Below are 21,296 nucleotides of genomic sequence, written 5' to 3'. Positions count from 1 at the left end.
AGCCTTTAACTTCACTTCTCTCTCCCCCCTTTCTATTACCATTCCCTTTTGCTCTGCTCCCCCAGAAAGATTTTATATCTTTTTTTTTAAAGCTCTACAGCCTGGGGTGCCTGGGTGGCTCAGTCAGTTAAGCATCCATTAACCATCGGGAAGCTTGATTTCAGCTTAGGTCATGATCTCACAATTTGTGAGTTCGAGCACCGCATCAGGCTCTGCACGGACAACATGGAGCCTGCTTAGGATTCTCGCTCCCCACCCCTCTTTACCCTTCCCCCACTCTTGCTCACACACTCTCTCTCTCTCAAAAATAGTAAATAAATAAACATTAAAAAAATAAATAAAACTCTGGCCCAACCCAACCTGGGGTTCAAACTCACAAGCCCGATACCAAGAGCCACACACTCTACTTACTAAGCCAGCCAGGGGCCCCCACCTCTCATTCTCTCTTAAATACACTCTATTTAGGTTTTCACCCAGACTATGATACTGAACAGTTCCTGTCAGGTCACTAACAAATGTCTCTCTCTCTCTCCCTCACCACCCTCCCACCACAGTCCCCAGGACACAAGTCCTGTGATAAGAAGCTTTTGTCCATTTTCTTCATTCATGTATCCCCAGCACCTGGACATGGCCTGTACATAGCATATGCTGAGTAAATCCCCATTCCCCCAATCCCCGCCAACATCTCTCTCTCTCTCTCTCTCTCTCTCTCTCTCTCTCTCTCTCTTCAATTTCGAGTTTAATCCAGAGGCTTCAAAGGATGAATAAGGCTTAAGGCCACAAACAGCTAAGATATACCAAGTTTTGCAGGCCGCTGAGTCAGTCTGGGGAATTGTAGGTGTCTGAGCAGCTTCTCCCTTTACAGACCCTCTGTTTTTTCTCCAGAAAGGAATGGTCTCTGAGATGAGATAGTTATGGAGGTTTACAGAAGGGAAATCGCGTCTGCTGCTCCTCGGAAACACAGACCTACGGACTGACTACTCCTTGGGTGGCAATGGAGGCCGCTGCCGACCGCTAGACCAAGCCAGGGGTGGCACTGGGAGAGGATCCTGCAAGCCTGAGGCTAGAGAAAACTAAAAAGGCCCTTAGGGGGACAGCGGAACAGCACCCGCTCGGGCTTCCACGACCTTTCCTCCTTAGATGCGTCAGTTTCTCCAGCCGCGATAAGTTTTGCGCTAAGAGAACGATTTCTGCCTCTAGGCCTCATGGGAGATGTAGTCGCCCAGGAGGCAGGGCTAGAAGAACCTTTTACAAAACTTTGGCAGGAGAAGAAGAAAGCAGGCTGTGTATAGGAGTCCAAAACAATCATCATGTTTACACAAATTCTAAATACAGATTTTCCTTAGCCTCGGTCAGTCTCCAAAGCAGTTTCTCCTTCATCCCACCTCCAGCATCCCGTGCGTCTCCGCTCTCTGGGCCCATCTAGCTCTCTCGTGCTCGCTTTTCCACTGCTCTATTCAATCTTAGGTGCGTTTCTGGCCAGTTCCCGGAGTGCCTTGCGGCTGTAATGGTTGCTCCCGGGCGGCGCGCTGCTATGTTCTTTCGGGCGGTGTTAGGGGTCCGGCAGTTGGGCCCAGACGCCGCGAGGGGGTGGGTGACCGGCCTCTCCTCGCTCTTGGACTGTCAGCGGAGGTGCGTGTCTTGTTTCGCGGGCGCCGCCTTCTCTGGTCCCCGTCTGGCCTCCGCCTCTCGCCGTTATGGCCAGAGCTCAGCCTTGGACCGCTTCCTCGGACTCTCTCAGCCAGACAGTTCGTTGACTTCTCATCCTCCCGCCGTGTCCATACACAGAGGTAAAGGGCCCAGATAGCTTGTCCCGGACTGTCACAGTTTTAGCATTTAAAGTTCCGGGTCAGGGAAACTCTCTGGGGATATCATCTTTGGTCTTATATTATGGAAAACGATCTCGAGGTCCCCAAAGAGAGGCGAGCCGTGAAGGATCTCACAGGAGAGAAATACCAGGTTCTAAAATTTTTGGAGCCAGAGGATCACAATCAGAGACGCTTACAAAAAGCAGGAGATTGCAGGGCCATGGGCAAAGCACAATTGTGGCTCTCTGCCCGGATTTGGGAAGCAAACTCGATCCGATTAGTGCCCATCTACTTGTCAAGAGACTGAGTTATACCCAGGAAACAGCACTCTCTGATCTTCAAGTAGCATAGACTACAGTCTGGTGGGGAGTCTGGATACAAAAACTGGTAATTGTAATGCATAAGGGACTCCTACTTAGAAATACTGAGAAAGCTTGCAGAGCCTTCATAACACCCTTAATAAGGTGAGACTGTCAGAGCTGGAGGGATTTCTCGCTTTATCTGATCTAGATGTACTTTCATACATGTACATAGATTTACCAGGCACAACTACAGTACAGTTCCACACAGTAGTTGAATATTAAGTGCCAGGCATCGTGCTGATTGTTTTTACACAATTGCCAAAAGAAGGTTATTTTTTTTTTAAGTTTATCTATTTATTTTGAGAAAGAGGGAGACAGAAACCTAAGCAGGCTCCATGCCGTCCGTGCAGAGCCTGATGCTGGACTTGAACTCACAAACGGTGAGATCATGTCCTGAACCAAAATCAAGAGTCAGATGCTTAACTGACAGCCACCCAGGTGCCCCAAAGTTGTTTTTTTTTTTTTTTTTTCTAATGTTTATTTATTTTGAGAGAGAGAGCAAGCAGGGGAAGGACAGAGAAAGGAGAGAGAAAGAATCCCAAGCAGGCTTTGCACTGTCACTGTAGAGCCTGACAGGGCTTGAACTCACGAACTGTGAGATCATGAGCTGAAACCAAGAGTCGGGCGCTTAACTGACTGAACCACCCAGGTGCCCCATGAAAAGAAGGTTATAAAAGTAGGTGTTGTTTAATATTATCTCCATTTTACATGTGAGAAAACTAAGGGGCTTAGAGAAGTTAGAGAACTTAATAAAATTACATAAACAAATTAACGGGCAAACTAAATCTCAAAGCCAGGTCTCAGCTTCAACATGGTACACTAATCTTATATTCCTTACTTCCTCTGTGGGTGGGTAGGACTGAGTACCTGACAGGATCCATATTGCATTACCTCTCACTCCCCTCCTACCCCCCCCACACAGATGAACAGGATCTCCTCTTGGTCCATCGTCCTGATATGCCCGAGAACCCCCGGGTCCTACGAGTGGTCCTCCTGGGTGCTCCGAATGCAGGGAAGTCAACACTCTCCAACCAGCTGCTGGGCCGAAAAGTATGCTCAATCTTTAACCCCCTTTTCATCTCTCACTTCTTTTCTGTTTATGGATTGTTCTAGAGGAATCTGGGATTTCACTTGGGACTTCTTTGTTTCTGGCAGGTGTTCCCTGTGTCCAAGAAGGTGCACACCACTCGTTGCCAAGCTCTGGGGATCATCACAGAAAAGGAAGCTCAGGTGGTGGGTACCTGCAAAGGGAGTCCAGCAAATAGGACAGAGGGTGAACCTAAGAGGGTCCCCCTTACAGTTAGACATGAAGAAAATGATGTTTAGGTTCATTTCTCTGAGGGAAGGGCCATTAGGCCTCATGCAGTTCTCTCTCTACCTTCCATCTCTGGCATCTAGTCAGAAAGATCTCATTCCCTCTTCACTCCTTTCTAATCTACATATTCACAGTCATCATCTTTCTCTTGGATCCCATCTAGAACAACAACAAAGCTGGAGGGTGAAAATCTAAAGTCAGCTTGGCCAAGAATGGGGGCAGGCTCCTGACATCAAGGATGGCCTTTCTCTCGCTCACCAGTCATAAGTGTTCCATCTGGGGGGCTGGGCATCTCTCTTTCCTGATTTTAGATTCTACTTGACACACCTGGTCTCATCAGCCCTGTTAAACAAAAAAGGTAATAGCTGTGGAAATGGGTATGTAGAGGGAAAGGTGTTGAGGAGAGGGCGGGGAGATTCTGTCATAGGGACTGGAAAACCCCCTTATACCCTCTTCCTCCTCAGGAGTACATCAGTCATAAAACCCTTCCTGACCTATGTTTGTCCCTCAGGCACCATCTGGAGCTTTCTTTGTTGGAAGATCCGTGGAAGAGCATGGAATCTGCTGATATGGGTTAGACTCATGATGGGAATCTGAAGCCCAATTTACATGGTCATGGCCTCTCTCATTCCTGGTAGTTTGGGGGATGGGGGTTGGCCAGAGCCCATATCATGGATCTTTTTGGGGGGTGAAGAAAGAGTGGTCATATCTTTGTCCTCCTCCCCACCCTGCCAACTTCCAGTTGTGGTTCTTGTGGACGTCTCAGACAAGTGGACTCGGAACCAGCTCAGCCCCCAAGTGCTCCAGTGCCTGACCCAGTTCTCCCAAGTCCCTAGCATCCTTGTCATGAACAAGGTGAGCACCACCTACCTGAAGGAGGGGTCTACTTTCTTCCCAGGTGCCCATCTCACTACCTCCCCACCCTCTGCCCATCCCCCATGCCCAGGTAGATTGCCTGAAGCAGAAGTCCATTCTCCTGGAGCTCACAGCAGCCCTCACTGAAGGTGTGGTCAATGGCAAGAAGCTCAAGATGAGGGAGGCTGTTCGCTCACAGGCCGGCGCTCATCGCCCGGGCCCCGCAGCTAAGGGCCCAAACACACAGTCTGTGGGAGGCCCTCAGAAGATTGGCTGGCCCCACTTCCAGGAAATCTTCATGTTGTCTGCCCTAAGCCAGGAAGATGTGAAAATACTAAAGGTCAGTTGGCCTTGGCCATAGCCTGTCCTTTGATTTCCACATATGAAGACAAGCCTCACAGTTCCTCCCGGAAGTAAGAGTGAGTAGGTAGGAAAGTCTTGGTTGGGACTGAGCTGCCCCACGTACCCTCTCTGTACCCACAGCAGTACCTCCTGGCACAGGCCCGGCCAGGACCCTGGGAGTTCCACAGCGGAGTCCTCACCAGCCAGACACCTGAGGAGATCTGTGCCAACACCATCCGAGAGAAGCTACTAGAGCACCTGCCCCAGGAGATACCCTACAATGTGCAGCAGGTGCAGGCACAATGAAGGGGTCTAGGGGCTCTTCAGCCACATACCCAGAATAGGCTATCTGGGGCCCAGAGAGATAGGGGTATAGGCCTGTCTGACTAATCATGGTATCTCCCTGTGCAGAGGACAGTGGTGTGGGAGGAAGGGCCAAGCGGGGAGCTGGTGATCGAACAGAAGCTTCTGGTGCCCAAAGAATCTCATGTGGTAAGCTGGATTAAGCTTGGAGAAGGGACTAGGGGTCTATTAAGCAGGGGTTCTCCTCTAGCACTTAGAGCCCCGAGAGCAGCCTCATGGCCCTCTCTTTTGCTCCTCCCTCAGAAGATCCTCATTGGTCCAAAGGGGCACTTGATCTCCCAGATTGCACAGGAGGTGGGCCGCGACCTCATGGACATCTTCCTCTGCGATGTTCGGCTCCGCCTCTCTGTGAAGCTTCTCAAGTGACCACTCTGCTCCCTCTCCCAAGGCATCAAAGCTGCTGGCAGGAGCCACTGATCAGAATGGTTCCTGCTCAGACCCTGCAGGGACTGGTAAGGGGCATGGACACTTCCTGACTAACTTGACCTTGCTTGAGTCTGCACAGCCCCTGCCTGGCCATTTTTCCCATTGAAGGAAGGAACCGACCTTAGCTCATTTCTCAGGTAGTTCCTCTGCCTCGGGCCTCCGCTGCTTAGGTCTAGAAGTTGGTTCCTTGGTGGGAACAATACCACACTGCTTCCAGCTGGCAATGAACCCAGAGTTTCTCTCTCAGGTGCCATTTGTTAGCAGAGAGGGGTTTTGTTTTTTGTTTTTTGTTTTTTTTTTTCTTATCCCCTCAGTTCCTCTACCTTGAAACCATGTGTAAGGACTTATGGGTCTTAAGTGAGATAGTGCCTCTCGCCCCATCCCTCCCCCTAGTCTCGAATTCCAATAAAGTTGAAAGACAAGCATACTGGTTCTCATCTTTATTTCTTTAGAATAAGAAAGAGAAAACTTAACCCGTTCCTTCACCCCCACCCCGTTGTCTGAGCTGGAGTCTCCCTCCCTTCCAGTGTTCCACTCCGGGGTCCTGAGCTCTCTTCTTGGCACGTTTTCTGGGTGCAGCAAGAGAACCGTTACCATTACTAAACTCAGTAATGGTAACGGTTTCCTCGCCATTCCCAAGTGTCTTGGCGGTCAGCAGGCTGTGATAGGCTGAGCGGCGAGCCCCGTGGGTTTGCAGCATCCCCTGCCCTCCTCGTCTGGCTCCAGAGCTGGGGGTACCCGGACTAGTACATCATCTATACTGTAGTATCTCATCGCAAACTTACAGTATATGATGATATCCCAGCCAGGATCCTGCAGCAGGCACAGGGGACTGTGGCAGGGAGAGCCAGGGGCCGAGGGCAGAGCAGGATAGGCCAGTGCTAGACACCCAGATCTCCCCCTCCCTGGTCCATAGCTCCTGAGCCAGCAACCCCTTGATACTGTGGTCAAGGGCGGCCCAAGTTGCATAGGCAAGGGGACTGGCCTGGAGAACCCTGTAAAGCTCAGGTCTGTTGAGATCTCCTCGGGGACCCAGCACCAGAATTAAATAAGCCAGAGATGATGTAATGAGGCAGAAGCTTCCCTGTGGTCACACCAACAAGCAGACAGGCCCAGGAGAGGGCACTTACCTGGAGCTGGAACTGCAGACTGTGGAGGCCTCTAGAGGTAGGGAGGCCCTGTCCTTGCCTCTCCACGCAAACTGCTTGCTTTTTAATCCACTGGCCCCTCCCCTGGGTGGGGCACTTTCCCGGGTTCTAGAGAGCCCCTCCTCTTAACCCTTTCCCTGCTGGACCCCTTGGAACAAGGGTCTCTATCCCCTCTCCCTATTAGGCCCTTTCTAGTATCCTTGCTAAGGTTAGGATCTGCGCTTCGCTCCTATCCCCAATGAAGTTGGTCATCTATCTGCTGGGCCTGGGCAGAGGGAGAACAGACCTCCCCACCCCCCCCCATCCCTGGTGGAGGCTGTTGTTGACCATGACAGTGGCAGCAGCAGTGGTGGTAGTGGGAATGTTAGTTGAACCTCTGTAAAGCAGGGAGGGTCCTGACAGCTGGATCTCTGAATTCTTGGGAAAAGCTCTGGCTTAAATTTCAGTTCCCGGGCCCCTGCCTTTATTTATGTTGAGCCCAAGGAGACTAGACTTAGGCAGTCAGACCTCTTGCCCACCTCCGCCATGGCAAGCTTTCCTGGGTGTGGGGGCAAGGGGCAGGGTGGGGCTCTGCTGGTGATTTGAGGGCAGGTGAATTCCAAGCTCTTCTGAGAGCCAGCATGAGAATGGGTAGAGGCCTGGGCACCTGGGTGGTTCAGTCGGTTGAGCATCCAACTTCGGCTCAGGTCACGATCTTGAAGTTCTCAAGTTCGAGCCCCGAGTTTGGCTCTCTGCTGTCATCTCAGAGCCTGCTTCAGATCTGCTGTCCCACTCTCTCTCTCTGCCCCTCCCCCACTCACTGTGTCTCTCTCAAAATCAATAAACTTAGGGGTGCCTGGGTGGTTCAGTCGTTTGAGCATCCAACTTCAGCTCAAGTCATGATCTCACAGTTCATGGGTTCAAGCCCCATATCAAGCTCTGTGCTGACAGCTCAGAGCCTGGAGCCTGCTTCGGATTCTGTGTCTCCCTCTCTGCCCCTTCCCTGCTTGTGCTCTGTCTCTCTCTCTTCCACAAAAATAAATAAACATTAAAAAAATTTTTTTAATAATAAACTTACAAGAATTTTTTTCAAAAAGAGAGAGAATGGGTAGGGGCCTGTTGAGAGCTCAAGACTCAGTGAGAGCCTGGCAGTATTCGGTTCTCTCGCCTCTGGGGAAGGCGAGACTCCTGGAGTAGACCCTTCCCTCAAGCAGGGTCTCTGTTATTTTAGACCCCATACTGGAGGACATATCTGCTTCTCTGCTCCCCCCTAGCCCCCATCCTAGACAGTCTGGTCTGTATGCTGGGATGTAGTTATACCCTCCTCTGCAGGGGCAGATGCGGCCAGGATGGGGTATGGGAGGAGAGACCAAACCCTTTAGTTCCTTGGAGGTGTCGTGCTTCCTGCTGTCACAGAATGTTGGCACGTGCTCTTCCCTCTGTTTTTTTGTTTTATTTTGTTCTGGGTTTTTTTTTAAAGATTTTTTAGGGGTGCCTGGGTAGCTCAGTTGGTTGAGCGTCCAACTTCTGCTCAAGTCATGATCTTGCGGTTCATGAGTTTGAGTCCCACATCAGGCTTGCTGCTGTCAGTCTGTCAGTGCAGACCCTGCTGCCTATCCTCTGTCCCCCTCTCTCTGCCCCTCCCCTGCTCATGCACTCTCTCTCACTCTCTCTTTCTCCCCCCAAAAATATTTTTTTAAAGTTTATCTTTGGGGGGGATGGGCAGAGAGAGAGAATCCCAAGCAGGCTCCATGCGATCAGCATGGAGCCCGACATGGGGCTCGATCTCACGAACCGTGAGATGTTAACCTGAGCCAAGGTCAAGAGTCAGACACTTAACCGACTGAGCCACCCAGGTGCCCCAATATTTTTTTTTTTTAAAGTAACCTCTATACCTACCATGGGACTCGAACTTACAGCCCCAAAATCAAGAGTTGCCTGCTCCACCGATGGAGGCAGCCAGGCTCCCTGCTCTTCCCTGTTTGGCATAACCTTCCCTCCTTTCTTGTCTAACTCCTATTCCCTCTTCATATGTAAGTATCACCTCTGCAGGGAAGTCTTCCCTGGCTAGTTAACTCTCCCTGTTATGGGCTCATTTATTTGTGTGATTATTCACTTTAGCAAATAATCATGAGAGCCTGGTTTGTTCGCCAACGTATTTCCACCACGGAGTAGTGGCTAATAAATAAACATGCGTGTCAAATGTCTGACATGGAGCTAAGCTCAGCGTGATGTGGGGGAGGAGAGAAACTTTGGCCTGGGGAGACCGGCAGACAAAGCTGTAACTCCCAGGCGAGCCTTCTCTGTCAGACCCTTCGTGTTCTGTCCACAGCAATAAGCACGGTCCTCAGTCCCGAGCTGTGAGCTGGGTGACTAGCCGCTGGCAAAGCACTTAGCATGAGGCTAGTGCTGCCCCCAGGAGGGACTCAAAGAAGCTAGTTCCCATCTCACCTCCTCCCCACAGGGGCTCACCGAAGGCCGCAAGTGATGAGCAACAGCAGGGGTGGGTGAACATCCGAAAGTTCGTGGAACATTCTTTTTTAACTTTTAATTTCAATTTTATTATTTTTAAGTAATTTCTACACCCAGCATGGGGCTCGAACTTACAACCCCAAGATCACAAGTCACACACACTACTGACTGAGCCAGCCGGGTGGCCCTCATAGAATATTCTTAAAAGCTGCTTGAGGCCCTTGAGAGAGCCCAGGTTTAAAAATAACAGGCCCAGGGGCGCCTGGGTGGCTCAGTCGGTTAAGCATCTGGCTCTTGGCTTTGGCTCAGGTCATAATCTCACGGTTCATGGGTCTGAGTACCGAGTTGGACTCCACGCTGACAGTGGAGTCTCTGTCTCTGTCTCTCTCTCAAATAAATAAACTTGAAAAGAAATAACAGGCCCTGAGTGACAGTCCCAAGTCCACTGCATCCAGCTCTGTGACTCTGGACGGAGTGCTCTCAGCTTAGTTCCCACATGTGTAAAGTGGGAGCGGGCCACACCTATCTCACATGGTGGTTACAAGGATGCTGTGAGTGCTCATCTCAAACTCCCAGATCTGACCTAGCACCTGTGCAGCCAGTGTCCGGTTCCTTCCCTCCTTCTTTCCTCTGTCGCGCTCACTAGCTGCGTAACTAGGGGCAGAGTGCCACTTCCCTGGACTCTGGTGGCAACACATAGCTCACCGAGTTGTAAGAATTGAGAAATATAGCTGAAGAACCTTTACAAACCCAGGCACTCTGTCCAGGTGAGAAATTATCGCTATGTCTGCTCCTTGCCCCCTTTCCTGTCCTGTGACTCCTGCTGCCACGCCACCTCTACTCGGAGACCCCACAGACAATAAGGCTTCACGCACCAAGGCAAAGATTTACGCCACTCATTGCTTAGGCTTCTGCCTAGTCCCTGCTTAGTCCCAAGACCAAGGGTGAACATGGGCAGAAACCAGGGTCCTGGAGGTAGAAAAGAGAGATATCTCAGCCAACCAGAGATCCTGTGGCTGTGGCCCTGGCTGGGGTGGAGGGTGCTGTCATCAGGGTGTGGGCTGAAACACAGTCTGAGCCTGGGTGGGGTAGTCTGGGGACCCTGATAAGCAGACTCGGGCTATCAGGGTGGAGGCCTCTGCTTATCAGGAGCCTGCAGGGACCACAGTAGGACCTGAGGACACTGCCCGCCCAGAGCTGTCTCCTGGATAGCTGCCCTTCCATCCCTCTGCCTCCTTCCTGCAAGTCACATGGAGACGCTTCCCCTTCCCTGGCCAGCATGGCGATGGAGGGCACAATCCAGGTCCTTGGACGTAGTCTTGCATTCTAAGAGCTTTTGCTTCAGATCAAGAAGCACGACTTTCCTGAGGCCAATGTGGACTGGTCTGGGAACTTTGCCTTCTCCTGTCTCATTCCAATCCCTGCCACAGTAGCGTCAAGCCCTTTTTTATTCTGACCTTCTCTGGATGAAGTCCTTAGACCATATGGTGAATAACAAAGTTAAGGATGGTCAGATCTGCAAGAATCCTTTGAAATCATGGAATTCAAGTAATCCATTTCTGTAGGAGAGGAAACTGAGGCCCAGAGAAGGGGAGAAAATCACCCCCAAAGCCTCAGGGTTCCTCTACCTCTCAGCATCTGGGAACCCATGACCCTAGGAAAAACAGGAAGGCAGCAGCAGAAACCCACAGACACGCAGACACACATGTGCACAGCACACGTATGTAACGCCCACATATACAGAGACATATACACACAGAGATACACAGCACGCATACTTAAAAAAATAGATTCAGCTAGTAAAATTACTTTTTTCCCAAGTTTATTTATTTTGAGAGAGGGAGAGAACATGAGCAGGGGAAGGTGCAGAGAGAGAGAATCCCAAGCAGGCTCCACGCTATCAGCGAGGGGACCGATGCAGGGCTCGAACTCAGGAACCGTGAGATCATGACCTGAGCCCAAATCAAGAGTCGGATGCTTAACCGACTGAGCCAGCCAGGCACCCAAATTTTTTTTAACGTTTATTTTTTGAGAGAGAGAGAGAGACAACATGGGTGAGGGGCAGAGAGAGAGGGAGACAGATGATCAGAAGCAGGCTCTGCTTTGACAGCAGAGACCTCTATGCGGGGCTTGAACTCACAAAAACCGTGAGATCATGACCTGAACCAAAGTCAGACTCTCACCTGACGGAGCCGCCCAGGTGCCCCCAATTTTATTTGTTTTTAAGATTTTATTTTGTATTATTTTATTTTAGAGCGTGAGGGAGTGGAGAAGAGCAGAGGGAAAGAGAGGGAGAGAAAGAGAATCTTAAGCAGGCTCCATGCTCAGCACAGAGCCAGATGAGGGGCTCGATCCCACCACCCTGGGATCATGACCTGAGCCGGACACTTAACCAACTGAGCCGCCCAGGCCTGAGTGATACAGTAAATTGGGAGATGAGGCAGGACTACAACTACTCTCTAGACTCCAGACTCTGCGCTCTGTGCACAAACTTGCTACAAATGAGGTTGATTTTGTGCGTGTGTCTGTGGGGCCTTTTTGAGTTTCAAAGGCAACGGAATCAGACCTGAGTTTTGCCACTTACCAGTAATGTCTTTCTGAGCATTTTGCTTCGTCTCTCTACGTCTTGGTCTCCTCATCTCTGAAATGGGGGATGACCCGGGCGCCTGGGTGGCTCAGTCGGTTAAGCATCCGACTTCCGCTCCGGTCGTGACCTCACAGTTCGTGAATCTGAGCCCCGCATCAGCCTCTCTGCTGCCAGAGCAGAGCCTGCTTCAGATCGGTCTCGCTCTCTGCCCCTCCCCCACAGGCGCACACTTTCTCTCTCTCCCCAAAATAAATAAACATTAAAAATAAAATAAAATAAAATGGGGATGACAATAATCCCTACCTCACAAGATCCTTGGGAAGATGCAGTGAAAGAACGTGTAGGAAGCCACCCCCCCATCAGCCATTAGCCCAGAGCCCGACGCGGGGCTCGAACTCAAGGACCGCGAGATCGTGACCTGAGCTGAAGTCGGACGCTCAACCGACTGAGCCACCCAGGTGCCCCTAACTTATTTTTAAATAAACTCGACACCCAGTGTGGGGCTTGAACTCACCACCCCAGGATCAAGAGTCACGTGCTCTAGTGCTCTACCAGCCAGGCCCCCCACGTGCAACCCCTTTGTAAGCCTCTTCCTGGGCAGGTCCAACCCAGCAATAATCCTCTTTCTTCTGACTCCTACAGCTTGTGAGCCAGGCCTTTGCGTGGAGCTCACAGGCCCTGAAATCACACATCATCCTTGGCTTGAGCGAGAACCTGTTGCTTTTCTTCCAGACCACCTGCCCAGGATGGGCTCAGAGCCAAAAGGGAAAAGCTTAGCTCTGGATTTGTCAGACCCTGGACTCCCGTCACTACCTGCTAGGTGTGCCTGGGCCCTTGCCCTGCTCTCGGAGCCTTGAATTCCTTATCAGATAAGTGGGCTTAAAATGTTTTCTTTTCCTCGTTGTTGTGTCGATGAAATGCGACAGGAGAGGTGAAAATTTCTAAGAAGAGCCTGGCTCACATATAACAGGGGCTCAACAAATGCCAGGTTCCTTCTCTTCTGGCTTTGCAGTGAGCTTTCCCCACTCGCCCGCCCCCTTAAAGGGGCATGTACCCGTGGGCACGTGCGCTCACTCAGACACCTCTACGGACGCACACGATACTGCACCCCTGCACACCTGCCCAAGCACATAGTGAGTCAGAAATAGAAACTTTCCAATCAACACCTCCCTAAGTCTGTTCACCAGCTCCCACTTCCTATTCTCTGGGTCAGTGGGAACCCCCATGTCCAGATTCGGGCCACGACCTCCAGTCTGCAGGCACAGTCATGAAGGTAGCTATTGGATGGGAAAAGATCACCAGGGAGCCTGGATGTCCCTCCCTCCTCAAATCCTTCCCGCCATCAGCCAGACCCTTATTTCCCTCCCTCCCCACCAGGACAACCTGTCTGCCTCACAGCTGCTGTGGAAGAGATAGGCAGCCTGGATTATCAGGCCAGACGAGGCTCCTCATGACAGTTCCCCACGCCCCCCTCCCCCCGCCCCCTCATCCAGGCAAAGGTTCCAGGGCCCTTAACCCCCTCTGTGCTGGGCCCTCAGGCCCAGGGACTAGGAATAGCAGGGAAGGGGGTGGGCCCTGTGCCCCCGTATCCGGTTCCCAAGGCTGAAGTCATGAGCACAAGGGCATAGGGAACAGCATCACCTGTGTCCTCCAGGAGCCCAGTCTCTATACTGGGCCCTCTTCTGCCCATCCTGGGTATGTGGCAGCCTTAGGTAAGGAGGGACAGCCTGGGCAGGTCTCTAAGGGCTTACACCAAAGGCCCTATACTTTTTACTCTCCCTTCCCAAGGCTGGTTCCCGGCTCTGAGGATGGAGGCCTGGCTCCACTCTTAGGGTCCACCGGCTTCAGGGCAGATGCGAATGCATCACCCCTCTCCTTCCACCCCTACATCCCGGCCCCTTCCTCCTCTCCAGCAACCTTCAAACCCCTTTCAGCAAGGCCCCTGCCTGTTTTCCTGCTGGCTGCCTTTCCCCAGGCCGCTCTGTTCATCTCCTCAGGCCAGCCACTGTCCCTGACACTAGGGCTAGCCAGGATCAACTCCTAGTTAGGCCCTACTGCAGCCAGCCAGGCCTCCCTTTCCTGAAGGTCAGCGGCAAGGAATGAAAAGAGCAGGAGTGTGGAGTCTGGGAGTCTGGCTTCCAGTCCTGCTTCTGGCACAGACACTGTGTGACTTGGGCAAATTCCTTCCCTCCCATGCTCCTCAGTTTCCTCGTTTGATAAAATAGAGAGCAGTAGTAGCTGTTTTCACAGGGTTAAGTCAGGGATTAAATAAGTAAAATATATACATATCATTTTAGTGATCAACTGGAAAATAATATTAAAATCAGAAGAAAAAAATAACAAGGAAAAAGGAATGCCTAGGAGGGGGCTTTATAAGCCAGCTGCAAGCAAGTAATACTAGGTAGGACATTGTAAGTGACATGCTTGATGCCAACATGAGCTGTGTCACTTAGTCCTTGGGACAACCCCAACCATAGACGGCCCCAAGTGCAATCCCTGAACCTCTTCTCTCTGCTGCCTACACTCACTCCTTCACTGATCTCATCTCATCCCAAGGCTTTACATACCATCTACACAGTGGTGACTCTGCCATCCATAAGTCCAGGCCAAGCCTCGTCCCTAAACTAACTTGTAGGGGCACCCGGGTGGCTCAGTTGGTTGACCGTCTGACTTTGGCTCAAGTCATGATCTCGCGCTTTGTGAGTTCGAGCTCTGCGTCGGGCTTGCCGCTGTCAGTGCAGAGCCTGCTTTGAATCCTCTGTCCCTCTCCACCCCACCCCTCCCCGGCTCATGTTCCCTCTCAAAGATAAATAAACATTAAAACAATAATTAAAAAAAAAAATAAACTAGGGCCGCCTGGGTGGCTCAGTCGGTTGGTTGCCCGTCTTCAGCTCAGGTCGTGATCTCGTGGTCCGTGAGTTCGAGCCCCACGTCGGGCTCTGTGCTGACAGCTCAGAGCCTGGAGCCTGCTTCCGATTCTGTGTCTCCCTCTCTCTCTCTCTGCCCCTCCCCCTCTCACACTCTGTCTCTCTCTCACTCTCAAAAATAAATAAACACTAAAAAAAACCACAAAACACTAAATTGTAGAGTGAATCTCCTACTTGCCAGTTTCTGTAACAGGCACCCTAGACTTAGCAAGTCCCACACTGCAGTCTCGATCCCATCTTGAATCTGCTCCTTCCACTGTTTTTCCCATTTCAGCAAATAACAAGTCCATTCTTCCAGACAAAACCCAAATCTTAGAGGTTTTTGTGTTTTTGTGGGGGTTTTTTGGTTTTAAGTTTATTTATTCTTTTTTAGTAATCTCTACACCGAACATGGGGCTCAAACTCATGACCCTGAAATCAGAAGTCTCATGCTCTTCTGACTGAGCCAGCCAGGAGCCCCAAGTAGATTTTTAATTAATTAATTTATGTTTTTAAAAGAATTTCTTTATTTGAGGGGGTGTGTAGAGGGAGAGAGAAAGAATCTTAAGCAGGCTCCATGCTCGGCATTGAGCCCAAAGCAAGGCTTGATCTCATGACCTGAGATCATGACCCTGAGATCAGAAGAGTCAGCTGCTTAATGGACTGAACCAGCCAGGTGCCCCAGGAGGTTTTGTTGTTGTTTGTTTGTTTTTGGTTTTTTTTTAATTTTTTTTAACGTTTATTTATTTTTGAGACAGAGAGAGACAGAGCATGAATGGGGGAGGGTCAGAGAGAGAGGGAGACACAGAATCTGAAACAGGCTCCAGGCTCTGAGCTGTCAGCACAGAGCCCGACGCGGGGCTCGAACCCACGGACCGCGAGATCATGACCTGAGCTGAAGTCGGCCGCTTAACCGACTGAGCCACCCAGGCGCCCCTGTTTGTTTTTGTTTGGGCAGTTTGCTTATCTTTTCTTTTTTATATTTATTTATTTTTAGTTTATACCCGAATTAGTTAACATATAGTGCTACAATGATTTCAGGAGTAGATTCTAGTGATTGATCCCCTACGTATAACACCCAGTGCTCATCCCAACAAGTATCTTCCTTAATGCCCCTTATCCATTTAGTCCATCCCCACACCCCCTCCAGCAACCCTCAGTTTGTTCTCTGTATTTAAGAGTCTCTTATGTTTTGTCCCCCTCCCTGTTTTTATATTCTTTTTGCTTTCCTTCCCATATGGTCACCTGTTTTGTCTCTTAAATTCCACATGAGTGAAGTCACATGATTTTTGTCTTTCTCTGACTAATTTCACTTAGCATAATACCCTCCAGTTCCATCCATGTAGTTGCAAGTGATAAGATTTCATCCTTTTTGATTGCCGAGTAATATTCCATTGTGTATACATACCACATCTTCTTTATCCATTCATCCTTGATCAACATTTGGGCTCTTTCCATACTGTGGCTATTGTTGATAGTGCTGCTGTAAACATGGGGGTGCATGTGCCCCTTCAAAACAGCACAACTGTATCCCTTGGATAAATGCCTAGTAGTGCAATTGCTGGGTCATGGGGTAGTAGGCAGTTTTTTAAATTGACTTTTTATTGAAGGACAACATGCACTCAAAACATGTACAACTTGTAAGGCAATTGTCACAAAGTGAACACACCCATGTAACAATCACCCAGGACAAGAAATAGCACACTACCAGAATATCCCCCTGGAGCTTCCTGTGTCCCCTCTCAGCCACTCCCTTTTTCCTGTCCAAGCGGGACTTCCATACCAACTTCTAACGTCATAGATTAGCTTTACCTGCTTTTTTTGGACTTTATATGATGGAATGGTAAACTATGCACTCTTTTGTCTGGCTTCTTTGGGTCATTATTTTGTTTGGGAGATTCATTCAAAGTGTTGCATGTGTCAATATATTTTTTAATTTTTTTTAAACATTTTTATTTATTTTTGAGATACAGAGAGAGTGTGTGAGCAGAGGAAGGGCAGAGAGAGAGGGAGACACACAACCCAAAGCAGGCTCCGGGCTCTGAGCTGTCAGCACAGAGCCTGACACGGGGCTTGAACTCACAGACCACGAGATCATGACCTGAGCCAAAGTCGGATGCTCAACCGACTGAACCAACCAGGCACCCATGATCGTCCACCTTTAAACATTCTCCCTTTCACCCCAGAATGGGAATTAATTAAAGAAAAAGAGAAAACATTTTCAATTACCAGCATCCCATTTTTTTTTTTCATTTTTATTGTTTATGTATTTTTGAGAGAGAGAGAGAGAATGAGCAGGGGAGGGGCAGAGAGAGAGGGAGACACAGAATCCAAAGCAGGCTCCAGGCTCTGAGCTGTCAGCAGAGGCCGACGTGAAGCTCAAACTCACAAGCTGTGAGATCATGATCTGAGCTGAAATCAGATGCTCAGCCTGCTGAGCCACCCAGGCGCCCTACCAGTATCCCATTTTATATGTATGATGCTAAAATGTTAAATATAAATTGTTTCCTTTCCTACCTCTGTCATTATGTTTCATTAAGGTTCAAGAGTGAAGTAGAGGGGTGCCTGGGTGGCTCAGTCGGTTGGGCGTCTGACTTTGGCTCAGGTCATGATCTCACGGTCCGTGGGTTCGAGCCCCACGTCGGGCTCTGTGCTGACAGCTCAGAGCCTGGAGCCTGTTTCAGATTCTGTGTCTCCCTCTTTCTCTGACCCTCCCCTGTTCATGCTCTCTCTCTGTCTCAAAAATAAATAAATGTTAAAAAAAAAAAAAATTTAAAAAAAAGCAAGTTCACTTAAAAAAAAAAAAGAGTGAAGTAGAATGGGGACCTTTTCTACTATTCATTTAATATCCGCATATCGCCCCAAACAATGGCATGGAGATAAGCTTTTAATTAATAGCTCTTCTGATTTTAAAGGCAAAGCAAGGGGCGCCTGGGTGGCTCAGTTGGTTAAGCGTCTGACTTTGGCTCAGGTCACGATCTCTCGGTATGTGAGTTCGAGCCCCGCATCGGGCTCTGTGCTGACTGCTCAGAGCCTGGAGCCTGTCTCAGATTCTGTGTCTCCCTCTCTCTCTGACCCTCCCCCATTCATGCTCTGTCTCTCTCTGTCTCAAAAATAAAATAAACGTTAAAAAAAAAATTAAAAAAAATAAAGGCAAAGCAAGCTGTCAATATCCTCATGGGGATGTGATGAGATACTTCCATTCGTTAAGATTAGAGACAGCAAACTGATATTTAGAAACGATTATTCCTGGGACACCTGGGTAGCTCAATCAGCTAAGCGTCAACTCTTGATTTTGGCTCGGGTCATGACCTCACAGTTCGTGACATCGAGACCTGAGCTGGGCTCCGCTCTGAGAGGATAGAGCCTGCTTGGGATTCTCTCTCTCTCTGCCCCTCCCCCCCCCTCAAAATAAATAAACATTGAAAAAATAAAAAAGAAACGATTGTTCCCATTTGGAAATATTTCCAAAAGCAAGTTAGAAATAGAGCTCCAAATCACTGATAGCTTCTGTTGCTGTGCAGAGCCACAGACCCACTCCCCGAGCTCACTCAGCACCTGAACTGAGAGCACTGCTTTTGCTGCAAACTTAGTTCACCTGATTAATTTAGCAGGAAGGAGGCTGTGTTTTGTCCTCCTGCATTTTGAATATTTTCAGAATCACTGTTTGGTCCTATCAGCTTTCTATTCAAATGAGACCAAGTAACTTTTTCAGAATGCTTACAGTTTTCTGTAGGTTTTCTTAAGGAAACCTGGCTTATATTTTCTCTTAAGAATAAAATTTTAATCCTGGGGCACCTGGGTGACTCAGGTGGTTAAGCGTCTGACTTCGGCTCAGGTCATGATCTTACGGTTGGGGGTTTGAGTCCTGAATCAGGCTCCATGCTGACAGTGCGGAGCCCGCTTGGGATTCTCTCTCTCTCCCTCGCTCCCTGCCCCTCCCCCACTCGTGCTTTCTCTCTCTCTCTCTCTCTCTCAAATTAATAAACTTAAAACATTTTTAATCCTGAAAGACAGAAACAAAAAACAGAAAATATGCTTATGTTCAACTGTAGTAGATTCTCTCAAATATATTTTCAAAGTGGTTTCTCCATCTACATTTCTTCCGGCAGTGTATGAAAGTTCTAACTGATCCACACCCTCACCTACTTGTCACTCTTTTCCGTTTTGGTCATTCTGGTGGGTGTGGAGTGATAGCTCTTTTTTTTTTTTTTTTCCATTTTGGATTTAGTTCTCACTTCCTGGGGCGCCTGGGTGGCTCGGTCGGTTGAGCGTCTGACTCTTGACGTTCAAGTCATGATGCCAGGGTTGTGGGATCGAGCCCCGAGTTGGGCTCCATGCTGAGCCTGGAGCCTGCTTAAGATTCTCTCTCTCTCCCTTTGCCCCTCTCCCCTGCTCACATTCTCTCTCTCTCTCTCCCCGCCCCCAATATATATATAATAATTGGCACTTCTCTGAAGCCTAATGGAGTTAGGCTGCTATTCCCATTATCCATGGCTGTGTAACAAATCATCCCCACGTGTAGACGCTTAAACAACGAACAGTCCTTTTACTATCTCGCACGGTTTCAGGTTTGAGGGTCAGGGTTTCAAGAAGTTGGCTGGGCAGAACTGGTTTAGACGTTCTCAGGTGGATGCAGGCAGATGTGCCCTGGAGCAGCTGGGGGCTGGCCAGGCATCTGTCTCTTTACGTGGCTCAGGGCCTGTCCGTGTGGTCTGTCTGCTTGGGTTTCCTCACACCATTGTCACCTCAGAATGGACAGACGGCTTACACAGTGACTGTAAAGACTGAGTATTCCAGCAAATAAAGCAGAACCTACATTGTCTCTTGTGATGTAGCCCTGGAAGTCACATAGTCTCACTTCCGTCATATTCTATTGACCTAAATAGTCACAAAAGCCTACTTACTCAGCTTCAAGGAAGGGGGCATAGGCTCTACTTCTAATTGGAAAGACTGTGAAAAGTTACAGTAAGAGGAACGTGTAGAATGGATAACTGTTGCCACTATCTTTGCAAAGTATGATCTGCCACAAGTTTTTTTTTTTTTTTTTTTAAGGTTATTTATTTATTTTGAGAGAAAGGAAGAGAGTGAACAAGCAGGGGTGGGGCAGAGAGAGAGAGAGAGAGAGAGAGAGGGAGAAAGAGAATCCCAAGTAGAGTCTGTGCTGCCAGCACAGAGGCCAATGCGGGGCTTGATCCCGTGAACCATGAGATCATGACCTGAGCTGAAACCAAGAGTTGGAGACTTAACCGAATGAGCCACCAAGGCACCCCTGCCACATGTGTTTCCATACATCGATTGACCCTTCTGTGTATGCCAGGGCCCATTATTTGTCTGTTTTTCTGCCTGGTCATCTGTCTTTTTCCTTATTGATTTGTAAAACACATTCTGGATGCTAGGTTTTTTTTTTTTTCCTTTCCAGATATATGTATTGCAGATATATTTTCCTATATTCTGAGGCTTGCCTTCTCCATCTTTCAGTGGGTTTTCATGTGTGTGCATGAAAATTTTTATTGAGCTAACTGTAGATTCGCAGGCAGTTGTACGAAATAATATGGAGAGATTCCTTAGCCAGTTTCTCCAATGGTGACATTTGCAAAAAACTACAGTATAATATCATAACCACAGCCAAATATAGGATGTTGACATTGATAGAGTCGTCTCATTTTATTCAGATTTCCTGTTTCAGCTGTGCTCACTTGTGTGTGTGTGTCTGTTAAGCTCCATGCAATTAAAAAAAATTTTTTTTTTTTAACGTTTATTTATTTTTGAGACAGAGAGAGACAGAGCATGAACGAGGGAGGGGCAGAGAGAGAGGGAGACACAGAATCGGAAGCAGGCTCCAGGCTCTGAGCTGTCAGCCCAGAGCCCGACGCGGGGCTCGAACTCACGGACCGCGAGATCGTGACCTGAGCTGAAGTCGGACGCTTAACCGACTGAGCCACCCAGGCGCCCCATCTCCGTGCAATTTTACCACCTGTATATGCTCATGTATCCACCACCATGGTAAAGTTACGGGAAGATTCCAGCACCAGGGGCCCTAATGTTTATAACCACACCCACTTCTCTTTTGCCACTCCCACTCCTGGGAGCCACTAATCTGTTCTCCATTTCTAAAATTTTGTCATTTCAAAAATGTCAGACACATCTCACACCCATTAGGATGTATACTATAAAAAAAAAAAAAACAACAACAAGTGTTGGCAATGATGTGGAAAAATTGGAACTCTTACACTGTTGGTGGAAATATAAAGTGGTACGGCTGCTGTTGAAAACAGTATAATTCCTCAAAAAATTAAAAATAGAATTCTCATATGACCCAGAAGAATGGAAAGAAGGATCTTGAGGAGATATTTACACATTCATGTTCATAGCAGCATTATTCACAATAACCAAAACATGGAAGTAACCCACCCAAGGGTCTATCAATGGATGAATGAATAAACAAAATATGGTATATACATACAATAGAATGTTATTCAGCCTTAAAAAGGAAGGAAATTCTGGGGCACCTGGGTGGCTCAGTCGGTTGAGCGGCCGACTTCGGCTCAGGTCATGATCTCGCGGTCAGTGAGTTGGAGCCCCGCATCGGGCTCTGTGCTGACGGCTCAGAGCCTGGAACCTGCTTTGGATTCTGTGTCTCCCTCTCTCTCTCTCTGCCCCTCTCCCGTTCATGCTCTCTCTGTCAAAAATAAATAAACATTTTTTAAAGAAATTTTTAAAAAAAGGAAGG

The 21,296-nt window shown here is 48.9% G+C and overlaps 1 protein-coding gene and 1 non-coding gene across 2 annotated transcripts; both read left to right on the top strand.

The window, feature by feature from the left end:
- Positions 1-1,481: 1,481 nt before the first annotated feature.
- Positions 1,482-5,896, top strand: ERAL1 (Era like 12S mitochondrial rRNA chaperone 1). Its single transcript, XM_060646813.2, has 10 exons — positions 1,482-1,790; positions 3,093-3,220; positions 3,326-3,403; positions 3,797-3,843; positions 3,997-4,058; positions 4,228-4,340; positions 4,432-4,680; positions 4,824-4,973; positions 5,094-5,174; positions 5,289-5,896. Exons 1-10 carry the CDS (start codon positions 1,508-1,510, stop codon positions 5,409-5,411), a joined length of 1,314 nt encoding a protein of 437 aa, XP_060502796.1. The 5' UTR covers positions 1,482-1,507; the 3' UTR covers positions 5,412-5,896.
- An 11,230-nt stretch (positions 5,897-17,126) lies between these two features.
- On the top strand, positions 17,127-17,211 carry TRNAQ-UUG (transfer RNA glutamine (anticodon UUG)). The gene has a single exon. It is a non-coding gene; the product is annotated as a tRNA-Gln (tRNA).
- Positions 17,212-21,296: the final 4,085 nt, after the last annotated feature.

This window comes from Panthera onca, chromosome E1 (genome assembly GCF_046562875.1).
Source record: "Panthera onca isolate mPanOnc1 chromosome E1, mPanOnc1 haplotype 2, whole genome shotgun sequence".
NCBI lineage: Eukaryota > Metazoa > Chordata > Mammalia > Carnivora > Felidae > Panthera > Panthera onca.
The sequence above is the reverse complement of the archived record's forward strand: the minus strand, read 5'-3'. Positions and strand labels throughout refer to the sequence as shown.